A 19,302-nucleotide genomic window follows, 5' to 3' on the forward strand; every position below is an offset into this window, starting at 1 on the left:
GCGCTAACCTTAGTTATACTCCTACGTAGCGTAGGAACCGCGGGAACCCTGTTAAACGAAGGCATTTGTTGAAACTGCTGATCTAGGTTAGCGCTGCGGCTAGACCTCCGACTCTGCATTTGTTTGCAACTTGTAAGGCGAGAACGTTCCTTGACTGATTTTTGCTAAATACACTGTCGAACCCACCAGGAGCCTTAATTTTGTTAAAAAAAAGTCGAAAAATCAACACGAAAAAAATGTCAGTGGTCGCCTACCTCAACATGTTTCCCTGAAGCTCTGCATTTTACCGGACTAACTTCAGTTAGTTAGCCTGTTGCGACCCTGAGTTAAATTAAAAAAACGTTCCTAACCCCATTTAAGTGTTTATACTGAACTACCCATCATATTTTCAGGGTAAATACTAGCCTGTTGCACTTTTTTTGAAGGTGAAATGTAGGTATTTCTGCCAGCCTCTCATTTTAGTATTCGGTTCCACCTTAAATAAGGTGCTGGCGCCAGAAAGGACTCACCATTTAAGGTGGAACGGCTAAAGAACTCAGGTCAGCTAATTATACCCTAATCTTAAAACATACATAGGTTAGCTAACATATGTCTAAATGTTTGATAGATACTTTTATTTAGAGGTATGCCTCTCTCTAGCTATGTAGCTAGCAGCTAACATGGTTATTAGCAAGCAACTAAGCTAACTAGTTAGCTACCGAAGGCCAGACAACAATTACTTTAGCTAACATTACATCTAGCCAGCCAGCAACGTGCCTTACATATTATCAGACACCTTAGGAGAACTATGAGAACATTATACCGGCTCAAACGCAATAAAAGCGTGAAGAGATTAAAAAACTTACCCGAAAAGGTAAAATGCCCGCCAGATTTGAGAACTGTCTCCAGCATGAAATGGCGGACCTCACGGACGCCCTCTATCCTGAAGACACGCCCCCTGCGCTGACGTACCGCACGTTAAAAAAAGACGTTGAGGGCACCTGCGCGGTTTAAATTACTCTGGTGATTTCAGTTGACTTGAAAATCTAAGTTGAAAAAGCTTTTTATTTTTTAAGAAACAATAAACATGAAATAATGAGTTATCTCAACAAACTCCGCAATGTGTAGTCATATTAACAATACATTTTAAGTTCAGATAACTAAAGTGCAAGGTTATTTTTTACAGTGTAGTTGTTTTGGTGAGCCCATGATGCCACTCTTCAGAGGAGATTCAAATAGGAGAACAACTTGCAATTGGCCACCTTAAATACCTTTTCTCATGATTGGATACACCTGGCTATGAAGTTCAAAGCTCAATGAGGTTACCAAACCAATTTTGTTCTTCAGTAAGTCAGTAAAAAGTAGTTAGGAGTATTCAAATCCATAAAATGATAAGGGTGCCCATACTTTTGCACCGGTCAAATTTTGGTTTAATGCATATTGCACATTTTCTCTTAGTACAATAAACCTCATTTCAATCCTGAAATATTACTGTGTCCATCAGTTATTAGATATATCAAACTGAAATGGCTGTTGCAAACACCCAAATATTTAGAACTAAAAATGATTATGATTAATAGGGGTGCCCAAACTTTTTCATATGACTGTACCCCTATTAGTTGCTGAGAATTTAATCTAGGTTCCCTAGCTCTTCTACGACAGTATTCCTGATGCATTTAGAAAATTATTTAAATACAGAGCAGTTTTTTTATTTGTACCTGTTATTTGCTGATATTCTTTATTTTATTAAAACAGAAGCTTTTTAGATCAGCTGATTTATTCATGTGGATTACAGTGTGGATTTTCTGTTCATCCACAGAAAGAACAAAAACAACTATTCCAGAGAAAAACTGGACCACATATTCAAGGTTAGTCCTGAACCATATATGTGATGTTAATCTCTCTGTTTTCTTTTACATAAAAATTTAATTTCACTTTGAAGTTTTGATACGAATCATAGAGTTGCAAGAAAAAGTATGTGAATCCTTTGCGATCACTTGGATTTCTTCATAAATTGGTCATTAAATGTGTTCTGAAGTCACAACAAAAGACAAACACAGTCTGCTTAACCTAATACCACACAAAAATTATATGTTTTCCTGTTAGCATTCACAGTGCAGGGTGGAAAAAGTACAGTACCTGCCAAGAGTTTGGACATACCTTGTCCTTTTTAATGCGTTTTCTTTATTTTCATGACTATTTACATTGTAGATTCTCACTGAAGGCATTTAGGTAATTTTACTTTTACTCAAGTACATTTTGACTCAAATAATTGACTTCGCTACATTAGAAAACTCCCCGTTACTGAGTAAAAATAAAATGCTGGGGAAAAAAAACAATTGTCTGAATAAAAAAAATAAACTCTCGCGGATGCGCCGGTGCACGGATGCTCGCGCGTGGAATAACGAGGCAAGCACGTCCTCATAATAAATTATCTACATTTATAACCTAAAGCTTATTAATACTGTATTGTTATAGTTAAATAATACAGTGTTTAGATTTTGCGAGGCGTCACCAAGGCCTCACCTATATTGCGCTTCGGCTTCGGGACCCTCGCCGCGCGATGCTGCGTCGTGAGAGCGCGCCTTGGTCCGCGGAGGTCTTCAGTTTCTTAACTTTTGTTATTGCGATCAAAATAAACGTAAATACAACCAGTTCGAGTCATGAATAAAGGAAAAAAACATTTTACTGATGCAGGAGGACTGTCTCGGTGTTATCAAATATACTGTAAAACATTATATGCGTGTTAACCTAGAGTTTTGTTTATTTACTTAGTTCCAACTGTACACTGTAAAAATGAGGAAAGAAAAATAATATAAAAAATGTATATAATGGAATTTGGGACAGTTTTGATAAATCCGATAATTTATTCTAATATTTTAAATGTTTTAGATGTGACCAAATGTAATTGTAAGATGTAGGACAAATTATATCACCATATTACATCAAAAAAACTATTATCCTTTTTATAGAATTAATTTGTAAGCCTAATATAAATTAATTGGAGAGTAAAACGGGTTTTGTAGAAAGTAATTTCTTTAAAATCAGTTATAAAGAAAATAAAACTGCTGAGCACCATGCGCTCTCCCGGCTACGCCTCCACGGCAAAATCTGGACACTGTATAATAACACTAGAGCACTAGAGCAAGATATAAATGTAAATAACTGATAATAATCCCAGCAGCCCTGTAACAGATCATCTCAACAGAGCTTCTTAAATTGGCCACCCAGTTAGCCTTCTTTTCCTATTTAATATTATCATTTTTTTCTCGAAGTCCGCTATTTTTTTTACAGTGCTCTCTGGCGTACCTTCAGTGTCACTTTCGTCTCCAGGAAAATTTTTATTTGAGATTGTGCTGTGCTCTTCATCCTGAAGGGTGCTGAGATCAGAGGGGGGTATTATTTCGGCAGATGTAAATATCAGGTATTCAGATTTGAACTTCGTTATCTTTGCATATTTTACGATTAAGCTGTGTTTACCATATTCTCCTAATAATGATCATTATGGCTAAAACGCGTTAAGTCCCACAAGTTATTTAGTTCTACAATACCCGTCTTTCTTTCGTTATATACAACTAAACTAGCACTGTCTAACAAGAGTCTTAGTTTGGCTTTATATATTGCTGTGTTCTGAGTGAAATATAAATATAAAGCGTTATTTGCACACAAAAAAATAACGGACAGCGCGAGACATGTTTACCAGATGCGCGTGCACTCGGAGAGTCGGATTCTGCCGGGGAGTCAAAATTCGGCACACCTGTTCTTTATATTATGATTAAAATACATTTAATTAAATGATATCTCGCGCTTTTTATCCAAGCCGTCCACTCAGCTCAGAGCACCACTTTAAATGCGCGATTCATGCTGATATGCAGCTGCTCCAAATACTTCGTTGTCCTGAGGAGCCCTGGATTAAGCTTTAAGTTTATTTGGGTGAGTAAAGCACGTGTGAAGCTCGTTAGCCCATGAACAAAAAAATATTATATTAGCTGCAAAAAGCACGTTAAAAATCCGTTGCAGCGCAGGGTGGCAACACCACGTCAGACGCAGGAGTTCCCCAGACAGGAAGCACCCCAAAGTGCTGGGGATCTCTTGGCAACGGTTTCACCCCAGAACCATACAATGGTCCAATCTGATGCCTCCCGACAACCCCAACCTGTGAAAGAAAGGGTGAAATGGCCCAGAATGAGCAGCAACAAGGAGTGGCAGCAGCTGGACAAAGATCTGGATAAGATCCTCGAAGTTGCTTTGGCCGGTACAGTAGAGCGGAAAATCGAGACAATGGCAGCAATAACATATAACATGGCCAGGGAGCGGTTTGGGATCGAGGACAGGAAGACCATCAGCCCAAAGGAGATGCAGCTCAATCGGAGAGAAAAGGAGATAAAGAGCTTGAGGAAAGAGTTAAACATCCTCTCCAGGAGGTTTAGGAGTGCTGCACAAGAAGAAAAAGAGGGGATCAAAGACCTTACATCTGGACTCCGAGACCGGCTGCGCAGGCTGAGGAAGGCGGAGCAGACACGGAAACATAGGAAGGAGAGAGAAGTCAAGAGGTCTCAGTTCATCAAAGACCCCTACAGGTTTACCAAGACTCTGTTAGGGGAAGCTAGATCAGGAGCATTGAGCAGCTCCAAAGAGGAGGTTGAGGAAGTCCTTAGATCAACCCACTGTGACTCCTGCAGATACGAAGATCTGGGCAGCCACCCAAAGGTTACCAGTGTCGCACCCCCTGCAAAACATCTGGAGATTAGAGAGCCAACCTGGAAGGAAGTATCAGAGGTGGTGAAGAAGGCAAGGACAGCATCAGCCCCTGGACCGAGTGGCCTGCCCTATAAAATCTATAAGAAATGCCCACTTTTGCTACGTAGACTATGGAAGCTTCTCCGGAAAGTGTGGGCAAAAGGCAACATACCAGCATCCTGGAGGATTGCAGAGGGCTGTTTTGTGCCGAAAGAGAAGGGATCTTCCGATGTCAGCCAGTTTCGTACCATCTCCCTTTTGAGTGTGGAAGCTAAGATCTTCTTCTCAGTCTTAGCAAGGCGGATGACAACCTACATGATAGAGAACAGCTATGTAGACACCTCAATCCAGAAGGGTGGGATACCAGAATTCTCTGGGTGTATGGAGCACACCACTATTCTCAGCCATTTAATCCAGGAAGCAAAGAGGAATAAGGGAAACCTGACTGTTGTTTGGCTGGACCTCGCTAATGCGTATGGGTCTATGCCACATAGCCTCATCAATAAGGCAATGGATCACTACCACATCCCGGATAAAATCAGGCACATGATCAGCAGTTATCTGGGGTCATTCAAGATGCGGTTCCGGACCACACATTTTACCACCGCATGGCAAGCACTGGAGAAGGGGATTGTAACAGGATGTACAGTCTCCCCCATCCTGTTCATCATGGGGATGAATCTCCTTATTACAGCAGCAGCAGCGGAGGCCAAGGGACCAGTGACAGCAGCAGGGGCCAGGCAACCCCCACTGAGAGGATTCATGGATGACCTTACAATAACAACAGATACTCATGTGCAGGCAAGGTGGATTCTGAAAACACTTGGTGCTGTGGCATCGTGGGCTAGGATGACCTTCAAGCCCAGGAAGTCGCGGAGTATGGTTATAAGGAGGGGGAGATTGACTAATGCAGTCAGACTCCAGATCCAAGGTGAAGAGATCCCAACAATCCAAGAGAATCCTATCAAATGCCTGGGAAAGTGGTATGATGACACCCTCAGTGATAGGAATAACATCTCTAGCACTGAAAAACAGGCAGATGAGTGGCTGAGGAGGATTGAGGTGTCGGGGCTACCAGGCAAATTTAAGTCTTGGATTTACCAGCATGGGCTTCTACCAAGGCTGATGTGGTTACTTACAGTCTATGAGATTCCAATGACTATTGTGGAGGGCGTGGAGAAAAGAGTGAATAAACATCTGAGGCGGTGGCTCGGTATCCCACCCAGTTTTACAGCAGTGGGGCTGTATATCCGGTCAGGGCAGCTTCAACTTCCACTTTCATCTGTGGTAGAGGAGTTTAAGGTGGCCAAGTGCAGAGTGGCAATGATCCTCCGAGACTCTAGAGATGAGCAAGTCCGAAATGCCGGGGTCACAACAAGAGCAGGCCGTAAGTGGGCAGCAGATGCTGCAATCAGGCAGGCTGAAAGTTCTTTGGAGCTAAGGGACATCATTGGCAATGTCTGCACAGGGCGGCAGGGATTAGGAACTTCCCGGTTCATCCAGTGGGGGAAGGCAAGTGTGCAGCAGAGGAGAGAGCTGGTCCAGGATGAAGTGCGTCGTCAAGTAGAGGAGACACGGAAGGCGAAAGCTGTCGAACTAGCAACCCAGGGAACATGGACCAAATGGGACCTGCCTAAAAGGAGAGTCTCATGGACTGAACTCTGGAGGCTGGAGCCATTCCGCATAAGTTTCCTCTTGAGGTCTGTTTACGACACACTTCCATCACCAGTGAACCTTGCTAGGTGGGGACTGAGGGTGGATCCATTATGCAAGCTGTGCGGGAAGACGGGCACGCTCTCCCATATCTTGGCTGGGTGTCAAACAGCTCTGACACAGGGGAGATATAGGTGGCGGCATGACCAGGTCCTCAGAGTGATCGCAGACATCTTGGAGCAGGCTAGGAAAAAACCACAAACACACAAGCCACAAGCACCAAAACTGCAGTTCATCAGGGCAGGGGAGCAGTCATTTTTTTCAAGGAAGACTAGACCCAACATTCTTCAAGGAACACGAGGATGGGAGATGGAAGTTGACTTGGGACGAAAGCTGACTTTCCCATCCATTGTGCAGACCACTCTGAGGCCTGATATAGTCATCTGGTCAGAGCAAGCAATGAAGATCATCCTTGTGGAATTAACTGTCCCCTGGGAAGAAGGCTGTGATGAGGCTCATGAGAGAAAGAGGTCAAAATATCAAGAACTTGTCATGGAGTGTAGAGAGAAAGGGTGGCAAGCATGGTTGTTTCCAGTGGAGGTGGGGTGTAGAGGGTTCCCGGCACAGTCTGTATGGTCACTTCTCACGTCACTTGGCATATCAGGCAAGGAACGTAAAATAGCTATACGCAGGATTGGGGAGGCAGCAGAAAGAGCCTCTTGTTGGCTTTGGTTTAAAAGGGAGGAGGGGGGCTGGAAGCCTGGAGCTGGAGGGCAGTGACCTGGCCACCACTGCTGACCCGCCAACTGGAGGGTGTAGCGGTTAAGGGTCGAAACATCCAAAGAAGGTTGGGCACCGTCTGACGACACCAGCTTCAGGCTGAAAGCCACAGTTGTTCTAAAGAGCGACTGTATAATTAGCATCGGTTGATGTATTAAGCAAAAACTAAAAAACATTTATATAGTTCTAAAATAAAGGCATATCATGTCATACCGCATATCGCGGTGTTGAGCCATGTAAAACCGCCTGGGAAATTATTTTGCCGGGACAGCCCTATTGGGAACATAAAACAATCTGCTTAAATGTAAAAAATAAAATAAAATGGCAGTTAAAGCAAAGAAAAAGTAAAAAAAAAAAGGAACTGTAAAACTATAAAAATACGTTTTATTCTCATCTATATGACCATAACTTTTAAACAGTAAAGAAAAAAAATCGTAGAAACCTATGCCACTTGTTCTAGAAAATGTTTTATGCGCTGGTCTGAACAAATACTGCCTGAAAGGTCCAAATTATTATGTGGAATAATAGTTTTAATTATAAAAAACGATTTAATTTGTGATTTGTTGTACTTTTACATATCAAATAATTAAAAGTAACTATGTAACTTTTACTCAAAGTACATTTTAAATTGAGTACTTTGTTACTTTTACTCGAGTAGATTTTTAGATGGGTACTTTTACTTTTACTCAAGGAGAATTTTAGCAAATTAAAGGTACTTTTACTTAATTACAATTTTTTAGTACTTTTTCCACCTCTGGAAATAACACGTGGAGTTATGTACTTAAAAAATATATATATATATATTCTAGTTTCTTCAAAATAGCCTCCCTTTGCTCTGATTACTGCTTTGCCCACTCTTGGCATCATTCTCTCAATGAGCTTCAAGAGGTGGCCACCTGAAATGGTTTTCCAACAGTCTTGAAGGAGTTCCCAGAGGTGTTTAGCACTTGTTGGCTTTTTGCCTTCACTCTGCAGTCCAGCTCACTCCAAATCATCAGGATTGGGTTCAGGTCCGGTGACTGTGGAGGCCAGCTCATTTTTTGTTAAGCGCAAAACTCCACGTGTTCATTTATGGTTTTGATGCTTCAGTGAGAATCTACAATGTAAATAGTCATGAAAATAAAGAAAACGCATTGAATGAGAAGGTCCATACTTTTGGACTGTACTGTATGTGAACCTTGGATTTAATAACTGGTTGATCCTGTATCGTTTCCTGTAGCTGCAGATCAGACCTGCAGAACGGTCAGGAGGAATTTTGGATCATTCCTCTTCACTAAACTGTTTCAGTTCAGCTATAATAATATGGGATATCTGGTGTGAATCTCTCTCTTGAGGTCATGATGTCACAGCATCTCAATTGGGTTCAGGAGGTCAGGACTCTCCAGAAGGCGTATTTTCTTCTGTTGAAGCCGTTTAGGTTGTTGATTTACTTCTATGTTTTGGGTCGTTGTTCTGTTGCATCATCCATTCTCTGTTGAACTTCAGTTGGTGGACAGATGGTCTTACGTTTTCCAGCAAAATGTCTTGGTAACCATGGGAATTAATTTTCGATGATAACGGCAATCCGTCCAGGCCCCGAGGCAGTAAAGCAGCCCCAAACCATGATGCCCCCTCCACCACATTTCACAGTTGGGATGAGGTTTTGATTATGGTGTGCTGTGCCTTTTTTTCTCCACACATAGCGTTGTGTGTGTTCCTTCCAAACAACTCAATTTTGGTTTAATCTGCCACAGTATATTTAGCCAGTAGTGCTGTGGATCATCCAGGTGCTTTTTTGCAAACTGTGCGAATGTGCAGCAATGTTTTTTTTTTTTGGAGAGCAGTGGTTTCTTGTCCTCCCATGAACTTCATTCTTGTTTCATGTTTTCTTTATTGTAGATGTGTCCACAAAAATGTAACCATGTGCCAGAGATTTATGTAAGTCTTTAGCTGACACTCTAGAATTCTTCCTCACCTCATTGAGGTTCAGTGCTGAACTTTCTTCATTTGTAGACCGTCTGTCTTACCGTGGACACATGAACATCAAGGCTTCAGAGATACTTTTGAAACCCTTTCCAGCTTCATGCAAGTCAACAATTCTTGAATGTAGGTCTACTGAGAGCTCTTTTATGTGAGGCATGATTCACATCAGGCAATGCTACTTAAGAACAGCAAACTCCAAACTCGTGTGTGTTTTTATAGGGCAGGGCAGCTTTAACCAACACATCTAATCTCATCACATTGATTGGACTCCTGGCTCCAATTAGCTCTTAGAAAAGTCATAAAGACACACTTTTCCCACCTGAACTTTGAATGTTAACATGTTGTGTTCAATAAAACCATGCAAACATATATTTTTTGTGTGTATTAGACTGTGTTTGTCTATTGTTGTGACAGATGAAGGTCTGAACACATTTAATGACCAATTCATGCAGAAATCCAAATAATCCCAAAGGGTTCACATACCTTTTCTTGCAACTGTAAATTATTCATCCTCAGTTTTATAGAGTTTTATAGAGTATTATAAATGTAATAATGTTAATACTAATGCAATAAGATGCTGCTCAGTAACACAATTTTTAAATCATTTTACACACCAGAGCATCCATAACTCTTTTTCTCCTCAGATCGGTGGCATCATCTCTCTCTCTCTGTACTGTAACAGCTTTAGTGATTCTCTGATGTTTGTTCTTAACCAGGAGCTACAGGAGAAGTTTATCTTTCTAGTGAAGAACGAGCTGAACACATTCAAGAAGCTCCTGAGTCCAGATTACCCAGCATGCTCTGAGGGAGAGGTGAAGGATGATCAGAAAGAGGGGGTGCTGAAGGTCACACTGCACATCCTGAGGAGCATGAATCAGACAGACCTCGCCAACACACTAGAGACCAGTAAGAGTTCTGGGTCATGAGAATGGGGAACAACTAGTGCTAATTTATTTCCTCAGAGGAGTTCTGCTTTTCAAATTAGAATAATAGGCAATAGTTAACTGGATTTTGTAATTATAAGATATTGTGTCACAGCATCAAATGTATCCTTAAACCTTAAAATTATCTACTGTATCAAAGTTGTTCTACACAGGGGTCTTTCATGAAGATCACAGCTAATTACATTTTCCTTATTCTCTTCCTCTGTAATCAGAATTGGCCTCAGCATGCCAACGAAAGCTCAAATCCAAGCTGAGAGATAAATATCAGATACTTAATGAAGGAATCTCAGGCCATGTAAAGTCAGCACTTCTGAATGAGATCTACACAGAGCTCTACATCACAGGGGGCGATGGAGGAGATGTGAATCAGGAACATGAGGTGAAACAGATTGAAGCTGCATCCAGGAAAAAAACAACACAGGAAAAACCTATCAAATGCAACGACATCTTTAAACCATTACCAGAACAGAAACGACCCATCAGAACTGTACTGACTAAAGGAGTTGCTGGAATAGGAAAAACAGTCTCTGTGCAGAAGTTCATTCTGGACTGGTCTGAAGGAGAAGTAAATCAGGACATTCTCTTCATATTTCCACTTCCTTTTAGAGAGCTGAATCTGATGAAGGAGAAGAAGCTCAGTCTTGTGAATCTTCTTCAGAGCTTTTTCCCAGAAACACAAGATTTAAAACCAAGACGTTATAAGGGCTACAAGGTCATGTTCATTTTTGATGGACTGGATGAGTGTCGACTGCCTCTAGATTTCCAGAACAATGAGAACTTGGTGAATATAGAAGAGCAAACCTCAGTGGATGTTCTGCTGACGAACCTCATCAAGGGGAATCTGCTTCCCTCTGCTCTCCTCTGGATCACCTCTCGACCAGCAGCCGCCAATCAGATCCCTCCTGAGTGTTTTGACCAGGTAACAGAAGTGCGGGGTTTCAGTGACCCTCAGAAACAGGAGTACTTCAGTAAGAGGATCAGTGATAAGGACCTGGCCAATAAAGTCTTCACACACATCAGATCTTCAAGAAGCCTCTACATCATGTGCCACATACCGGTCTTCTGCTGGATTACAGCCACTGTTCTAGAGAGAATGCTGAGTGAAGCTGAGAGTGGAGAAATTCCCAAAACCCTGACGCAGATGTTCACACACTTCCTGATCTTTCAGATCAAACTCAAGAACCAGAAGTACAGTGGGAAAAGTGACATTGATCCTCAGCAGACTAGAACAAGTATCCTGGCTCTGGGGAAACTGGCGTTCCAGCAGCTGGAGAAAGGAAACCTGATCTTCTATGAGGAAGATCTAAGAGAGAGTGGCATCGACATTAAAGAAGTGTCAGTGTACTCAGGAGTGTGTACCCAGATCTTCAGGGAGGAACTTGAGCTGCAACTGGGGAAGGTCTTCAGCTTTGTACATCTGAGCGTTCAGGAGTTTCTTGCTGCTTTATATGCATTTCTCTGCTTCATTGACAGAAGCTTTTTGAATCAGCAAATCCCTGAAAACCAAAGCACTGAACTATCTGCAATCTTCAGCAAGTCAACGATGACTAAATTCCTCAGCAGTGCCATAGACAGAGCCTTACAGAGTGAGAGTGGACACCTGGACTTGTTTCTTCGTTTCCTTCTGGGTCTCTCACTGCAGTCTAATCAGACTCTATTACGAGTCGTACTGACACAGACAGAGAGGATCTCTCACAGCAACAAAAAAACAGTCAAATACATCAAGAAGAAGATTGAGGAGAACTCATCTCCAGAGAAATCCATCAATCTGTTCCACTGTCTGAATGAACTGAATGATCATTCTCTGGTGCAGGAAGTGCAGAAATACCTGAGGAGAGGAGGTGAGCGTCATCTTCAACAGGCCAGGCTCTCTCCTGCTCAGTGGTCAGCTCTGGCGTTTGTGTTGGTGAACTCAGAAGAAGAGCTGGAGGAGTTTAACCTCAGTAAATATGATCCATCAGAAGAGTGTCTTCTGAGACTGCTGCCAGTAGTTAAAATATCCAGAAGAGCTGTGTGAGTATTTTTATTTAGGCCTTCATACAGTTTTTAATCAACTGCTGATGTGTAAAATCAGTTTCCATTCAATCACTTATTCCCATTGTCACATATAAGCATGTATTATCCTTTGTGTGTAATAATAGTTAAACCATCATTGTAATGTTAACAGTACATGGAGTTTCTGTCTTAGACTGATTAAATACAATCTTTAAAAAAAGGTTTTGGGCAAGTTATATGTTTTTGTTAAAATAAATGCACATCTCTTACAGATCCACTCTAAAGTAGCACTGGGTGATTTGACTAAAAAATCATATCATGCTTTGGAGAAATGATGATCAGCAATACAACATAACAATTTCATATAGAACATGCATTTTTAGTGTCTTTATTTATTTCTAATATATATATACATTACTAGTTAACTGACTAGGTAACTCACTAGCTCACTGTTATATGTGCGAGAAGGTGTAATGTTTTTCCAGAGTTCAACTTGGAAAAAAGAATAAATTCACATACTCCAAAAAGCCTTGCTCGTTCTCTGTTTTGATAAACGTTTTCTTTTCTATTTTAACTCATTATAATCTGTCCTAGGTGAACTGTATGCCCATGATGATCACCAGCTCTTTAGACAGACAATACATTTCACAGTTTAATTCTATTTTCTATTCTTTGCCAATCCATTCAAGTATTCTTCTTTGGGTTTATTATAAAATCATTAGTTTATTCTTGATTTTTAGACTAGCTTCATGTGACCTTGGAGTAAAGACATGTGAAAATCTGGAATCAGTTTTAAACCTGGAAAACTCCTCCCTAAAAGAGCTGGACCTCAGTAACAACGACCTGCAGGATTCAGGAGTGGAGCTGATCTCTGCTGGACTGAAGAGTTCACACTGTAAACTGCAGATTCTCAGGTCAGTGTTTCAGGTCATCACAGACCAAAATAACAAACAAGACAACAAATAAAACCGTAATTAATTAAAGAAATTAAATTACACAGAAGGATGTGCAAGGTTAGTCTGAACAGGATATTCTTTACAGGTTGGCAAAGGGGAGGAGCCCTAAACAACTCTCCCTGCTCAGACTTTTCCATGCCCTTTAATTTGTCATGATACTGCATCTACAGACTAAATACAAAAAGAGTAATTGTACTCTTTCATGCTCATTTCCTTTTATCTTTTAACTTTTATGTATGTGTGTATGCATGTATGATAGGAAATGTAAAAAAAGTCATACAACATAGTTCATACATGAGCTAAAAGCACCACACATATGTTGTTACTTGCAGAAAAAAACTCAATAAAAGAAAAAAACTAGGTCCTGCATTTTCTGTGGTAAAGCACAGCACACACTCTGGTTCTCTACGCTCTCAGAATAGTTACACATGTACATACCTGTCAAGTCTCCCGTTTTGGCCGGGAAACTACCGTATTTTACTCCTCTTTCCCGCCGTACTCCCGTATTAGTATTTTCCCGTAAATTTCCCGTATTATACTAGATAAAAAAATATATAGGCCACAGGCGACAATGCACTGACCGCTGTGTGTCTCTTAACCAATCGTGGTGCCGGTTCAAGGAAAAAAGTCCCGCCTTTCAGGAGAAACAGCCAATCAGCTTGCTGGTTTTGCGGAGAGCTTTTTAGTGTGCGGGAAGCCCCGCCCCTCCCCTCGCTGTGAGTTCAGGCAGCTAGTCGGAGCAGCTGTCGTTAACATGAACTTATCGGAGCAGCTGTCGTTAAAAATCTGGATATACGGAGATTTTTCTAAAAGAAAGGTAACTAACCATGTAAACTGTGATGAGATTGTTTCTGATAGCTGGTTAAAAAGACTCTTCTCTGAATCAAAACATAAATTAAACCCATTGTGTGTTTAATAAAATCAAGCTTGTGACTCAGTTAGCTTAACTTTAACTTTAACTTTAGCTAGATAGATATTCAGGGTTTGAGAAAAATCTACATATATATATATATATATATATATATATATATATATATATATATATATATATATATATATATAATGCCCTGCCCTTATGTGCCTGATCAGCCAATAACTATAATTTCCAAACTCTATTTGTTCAGGGCTAGTTTTAGGGTTTGTTAGAATTTGTTTAAATCTCAAGTATTGTGGTGTAATGTATTATTTAGAAGGGGTAGAAGAGATGGTTGAGCTGGAGAGAGAGAAAATGTGAAGAGGGCTGAAATTAACTGAACTGATCAGGAGTGGACTGAACAATAGAAAGAAGTATTAATGAAAGATTAGTAATTGTGTAGGCCCCTTAGGATTATTATTTACTTGTGGAATATATCTGATCCATGTCCTTCTTGTAAATTTGTGCACCCTTCAATTTCATATATATATATATATATATATATATATATATATATATATATATATATATATATATATAAAGCACAAGCCCTCGGTTGGGCTGTTGGGGCGGCGGAAAAAATCCCTTATTTTTAAGTCCAAAACTTGACAGGTATGCAGGTAAAAGGGCTGTGCACCTAGTGTAAGGAGCTCTTAAAGTGACAGTGTACATATTACTGAATACTGGCGGTTACATATTTCCACCATGCCATTTAAATCTTAGTAAGGTCTTTTCCTTATTGTAAGCATTTGTGCAATAACAAACACTTCCTGAGTCCAATCCAATTCACCATGCATTCTTTATTCCAGCACCTCACGTTAGCTTTATCTCCCTTTAAGCATATAATAGTATTTTAAATGACACCATTAATAATTGCATTTTACATTTCTTACATTCATTCTTTTAGTTACATTTAAATATCCACTATAAAAACTTGTCTTAAGAAGAACAAATGTAATTGCAGTTAATCACAAATGTTGTCATGATTAATCTGATTATATTTCTTAAACAATTGACACCACTAGAAAAAAATATTAAATGTGGCATGTACACAAGTAACAGCATAATACATGTTACATTTAGGAAATCACTAAAATGTGTTATTTAAACATTGAAGACATTGTAAAATCATTTGTGCTTGTGTTTATTCCTACATTTTCAGATTAGCTTTGTGTAATATAGGAAGAAAGACGTGTGAAAATCTGGAATCAGTTTTAAACCTGGAAAACTCCTCCCTGAAAGAGCTGGACCTCAGTAACAATGACCTGCAGGATTCAGGAGTGGAGCTGCTCTCTGCTGGACTGAAGAGTTCACACTGTAAACTGCAGATTCTCAGGTCAGTGTTTCTGTGATTTTTCATTTAAAATTATCAGGGCTGTCAGCGTTAAATCATTAACATACGCTGTTAAGTTGGAATCAATAACGCGCTACTATTTTTTAACCCAAGTTTTATTTCACCCAACATGCAGATTTCTTTTCTGGTTAAACGACTGAAACGTTTTAATGCGGTGTCCAGCTGTAACAATCTGGTTCAGACTTCCAGCTCAGACCTGGACAGAGAGCTTTGTTGCTCTCTCTCCATCTCTCTGTTTGTTTTTGACTCTCCGTTTGTTTCTCTCTCTCTTTCTGTCTCTCTCTCTCTCCGTTTGTGTCAAAAGAAAAATCTGCAAATAAAAATTTAGGAATCAAAAGCAAAAATAGTTTGTTGCAAATTCAAAAGAAAAAAATATATAGCATATATTTTAAATATACTTGGTTACTTTATTTCAGTTAGAATTTTGCCAGTCTTTGCTTTTATTTTTGTGTTTTTGTGATTTTTTTTGTGTTTTTTTTTGCATTTTTCTGTTAAAGAATTTTGCTTCAGGAATCTCTCCTTCTGCTTCTGCTTTTTTGCGGACAGCTTTCAGTGCACAGCAGCAGATACTTTTACAAGTAAATTTTATACAAACCTTCTGTTCAATGTTATATTATGTTATATTATTCTCTGTTTCACTCCATTAAAAAGCTCACATTAGCGTGATGTGCTAAATATTCATGCACAAAGTAGGTAAATAGCTAACTCACTAGCTCAATGACTAGGTAACTCAATAGCTCACTGAGTAGGTAACTCACTAGTTCACTGATTAGGTAACAATCTAATTCACCAACTCACTGAGTAGATAAGTAACTAACTCAGTAACACACTGACTATGTAACTTACGAGTTAACTGACTAGGTAACTCACTAGCTCACTGAGTGGGTAACTAGCTAACTCACTAGCTCACTGATATATGTGGGAGAAGGTGTAATGTTTTTCCAGAGTTCAACTTGGAAAATAGAATAAATTCACATATTCCAAAAAGCCTTGCTTGTTTTTCTGTTTTGTTAAACATTTTATTTTCTATTTTAACTCATTATAATCTGTCCCAGAGCTTTTGGTGAACTGTATGCCCATGCTGATCACAAACAAAGTGGAGATTTCTTCATGTTGACTATTTCAGTATAAAGAAACACCAGCTCTTTAGATAGACAATACATTTCACAGTTTAATTCTGTTTTCTATTCTTTCTCAATCCATTCAAATATTCTTCTTTCAGTTTATTGTAAAATCATTTGTTTATTCTTGTTTTTCAGACTAGCTTCATGTAATCTTGGAGTAAGGACGTGTGAAAATCTGGAATCAGTTTTAAACCTGAAAAACTCCTCCCTGAAAGAGCTGGACCTCAGTAACAACGACCTGCAGGATTCAGGAGTGGAGCTGCTCTCTGCTGGACTGAAGAGATCACACTGTAGACTGCAGATTCTCAGGTCAGTGTTTTTGTAATTTTTTATTTAAAATTATTAGGGCTGTCAGCGGTAAATCAATAACATATGCTGTTAATTTGGAATCAGTAACACGTTACTATTTTTAACCCAAGTTTTATTTCGGCACCAAGTTTGACCCCACCTTCTGCCGTAATCTGCCCCATCTCCACCCAACATGCAGATTTCTTTTCTGGTTAAACGACTGAAGCACTTTAATGCGGTGTCCAGCTGTAACAATCCGGTTCAGACTTTCAGCTCAGACCTGGATAGAGATCTTTGATTTGTTTTTGTTTGTTGTTTGTTTGTTTTTGTCTCTCTCCATTTGTTTCTCTCTCTCTCTCTCTCTCCGTTTGTGCCAAAAGTTTTACACAAAAAATAAAATCCGCAATCAAAATGTTAGGAATCAAAAGCAAAAAGTTTATGTTGCAAATTCAAAAGAGATAAAATATATAGCAAATATATATTTTTAAATATACTTGGTTACTTTATTTTAGTTTGGATTTTGCCAGTCCTTGCTTTTATTTTTGTGTTTTTGTGAATTTTTTGTGGAGATTTTTTTTTATTTTTCTCTTAAAGACTTTTACTTCTGGAATCTCTCCTTTGCTTCTGCTTTAGTTTTTTTCTTCTGAGTTTTGGCACACTTTTCACAGGTGGGCGGGGCTTAGAAGAAGGCGTTCCCCTTGAATCTCCATTGGTCAGCTGATTCTGGACTGACGGGTTCCCTAAACCCTCGTCTGAGACTGACCACGCCCACCCCGCCAGTTTCAAGCGTCCTTCCAAACACGGAGAGCAAAAAACTCACTAGCTCACTGGCTAGGTAACTCATTAGTTCACTGAATAGGTCTCTATCTAATTCAGTAGCTCACTGACTATGTAACTATCATACTTTGTGCATGAATATTTAGCACATCTTGCTAATGTGAGCTTTTTAATGGAGTGAAACAGAGAATAATATAATATTAAACAGAATGATTGTATGAAATTTAATTGTAAAAGTATCTGGTGCTGCTGCTGTGCACTGAAAACTGTTCGCCTTTCCGTGTTTGGAAGGACGCTTGAAACTGGCGGGGTGGGCGTGGTCAGTCTCAGACGAGGGTTCAGGGAACCCGTCAGTCCAGAATCAGCTGACCAATGGAGATTCAAGGGGCCTTCTTCTTAGCCCCGCCCACCCGTGAAAAGTGTGCCAAAACTCAGAAGCAAAAAACTAAAGAAAAAGCAAAGGAGAGATTCCAGAAGCAAAAGTCTTCAACAGAAAAATCCAAAAAAATCCACAGAAAATTCACAAAAACGCAAAAATAAAAGCAAAGACTGGCAAAATCGAAACTGAAATAATTTTCAAATAACTGCAAAGGATAATAAAGTAACCAAGTATATTTAAAATATATATTTGCTATATATTTTTTCTCTTTTGAATTTGTATCATACAATATTTGCTTTTGATTTTCTATTTTTTTTTTTTTTTTGCCCGCCACCACCACCCCTCTTCGGAGGACCATTAAGACTAATACAAATTCTTTATCATTGAGTTTTTGAAACAAGGGTGGCGATTGATTGTTGTGCTAATAAATGGTAAGTCTGAGATTTGTATTTCATTAATTGATTTTTGTTCTACTTCTCTCCATATTTCATCAGTTTGATTTGGTTTTATCTATTTAATAATGTACTTTAATTGGTTTGCAGAGAGGTATTTTTGGAAATTTGGAGCTTCTAGGCCTCCCTGAGTTCTTTGTTTTTGTAATGTGGTTAATTTGATTCTGGATGGTTTATTTTTCCAGTAGAATTTAGAGATGATGAAGGTTTTAAACCAGGTAGGTGGGGGTTGGATGGGAATCATTGAGAAGAGGTAGTTTAATTTAGGTAATATTGTCATTTTGATTGTGGATATTGGTAGGATAGTGGTAGGTTCATCCAGCGTTGGATATCATTGTTGATGGTTGTGAGTAGTGGTCTAAAATTAAGTGTGTGCAGCACAGACAGCTGGGTGGAAACTTTAATGCCCAGGTATGTGATGTGTTCAGTGCACATAGGGCTAGGGAGTGACTGAACTGCTGTGTCTGATAAGTTCATGTTAAATGGTAGAACGGTGGATTTAGACCAGTTAATGGAATAATCTGAGATTTTAAAGAATGTTTTAATTATTTGTGTAATCTGAGGAATTGAGGAGAGTGGGTTTTGTAGAAATAGTAGAATATCATCTGCATAAAGGCTGATTTTTGTTCGGTAGTGTGGGTATGAATACCTTTTGATATTTGGGCATTGTCGTATAGCTGATGCTAATGGTCCTATTAAAATAGAGAACAGCAGAGGAGAGAGTGGGCATCCTTGCCTAGTTCCTCTGTGCAGTGTGAAATTCTGTGATATTAGTCCGTTAGTATTGATTGTGGCTCTGGGTGAAGTGTAGAGAGTTTTAATCCATTCTATAAATGATTCTCCAAAACCTAGTTAATGTAGTGTAGTGAAAAGGAATTTCCAATTAACCTTATCGAAAGCCTTCTCTGCATCTAAAGTGACTATTGCATTTGATGAAGCCGGTCTGATCAGGATGTATGAGGGATGGGATAACCGTTTCCAGTCTGGTAGCTAATGTCTTACTTAT

At 39.5% G+C, this 19,302-nt stretch overlaps 2 protein-coding genes across 3 annotated transcripts in view; both read left to right on the plus strand.

Moving 5' to 3' along the window:
• The window catches only part of LOC125801375 (zinc finger protein 239-like), a 309,264-nt gene extending 307,378 nt beyond the window's left edge, over positions 1 to 1,886 (plus strand). For both annotated transcript variants that reach the window (XM_049477993.1, XM_049477994.1), the window contains exon 5: positions 1,799 to 1,886. In XM_049477993.1, coding sequence (XP_049333950.1) covers positions 1,799 to 1,871 — 73 coding nt within the window. In that variant the 3' untranslated portion in view covers positions 1,872 to 1,886. The remainder of the gene's footprint in view (positions 1 to 1,798) is intronic.
• The window catches only part of LOC125801341 (zinc finger protein 239-like), a 289,352-nt gene that overhangs the window by 88,705 nt on the left and 181,345 nt on the right, over positions 1 to 19,302 (plus strand). The window lies entirely within an intron of this gene.

Source organism: Astyanax mexicanus, chromosome 4 (genome assembly GCF_023375975.1).
Source record: "Astyanax mexicanus isolate ESR-SI-001 chromosome 4, AstMex3_surface, whole genome shotgun sequence".
In the NCBI taxonomy this organism is placed as follows: Eukaryota; Metazoa; Chordata; class Actinopteri; order Characiformes; family Acestrorhamphidae; genus Astyanax; species Astyanax mexicanus.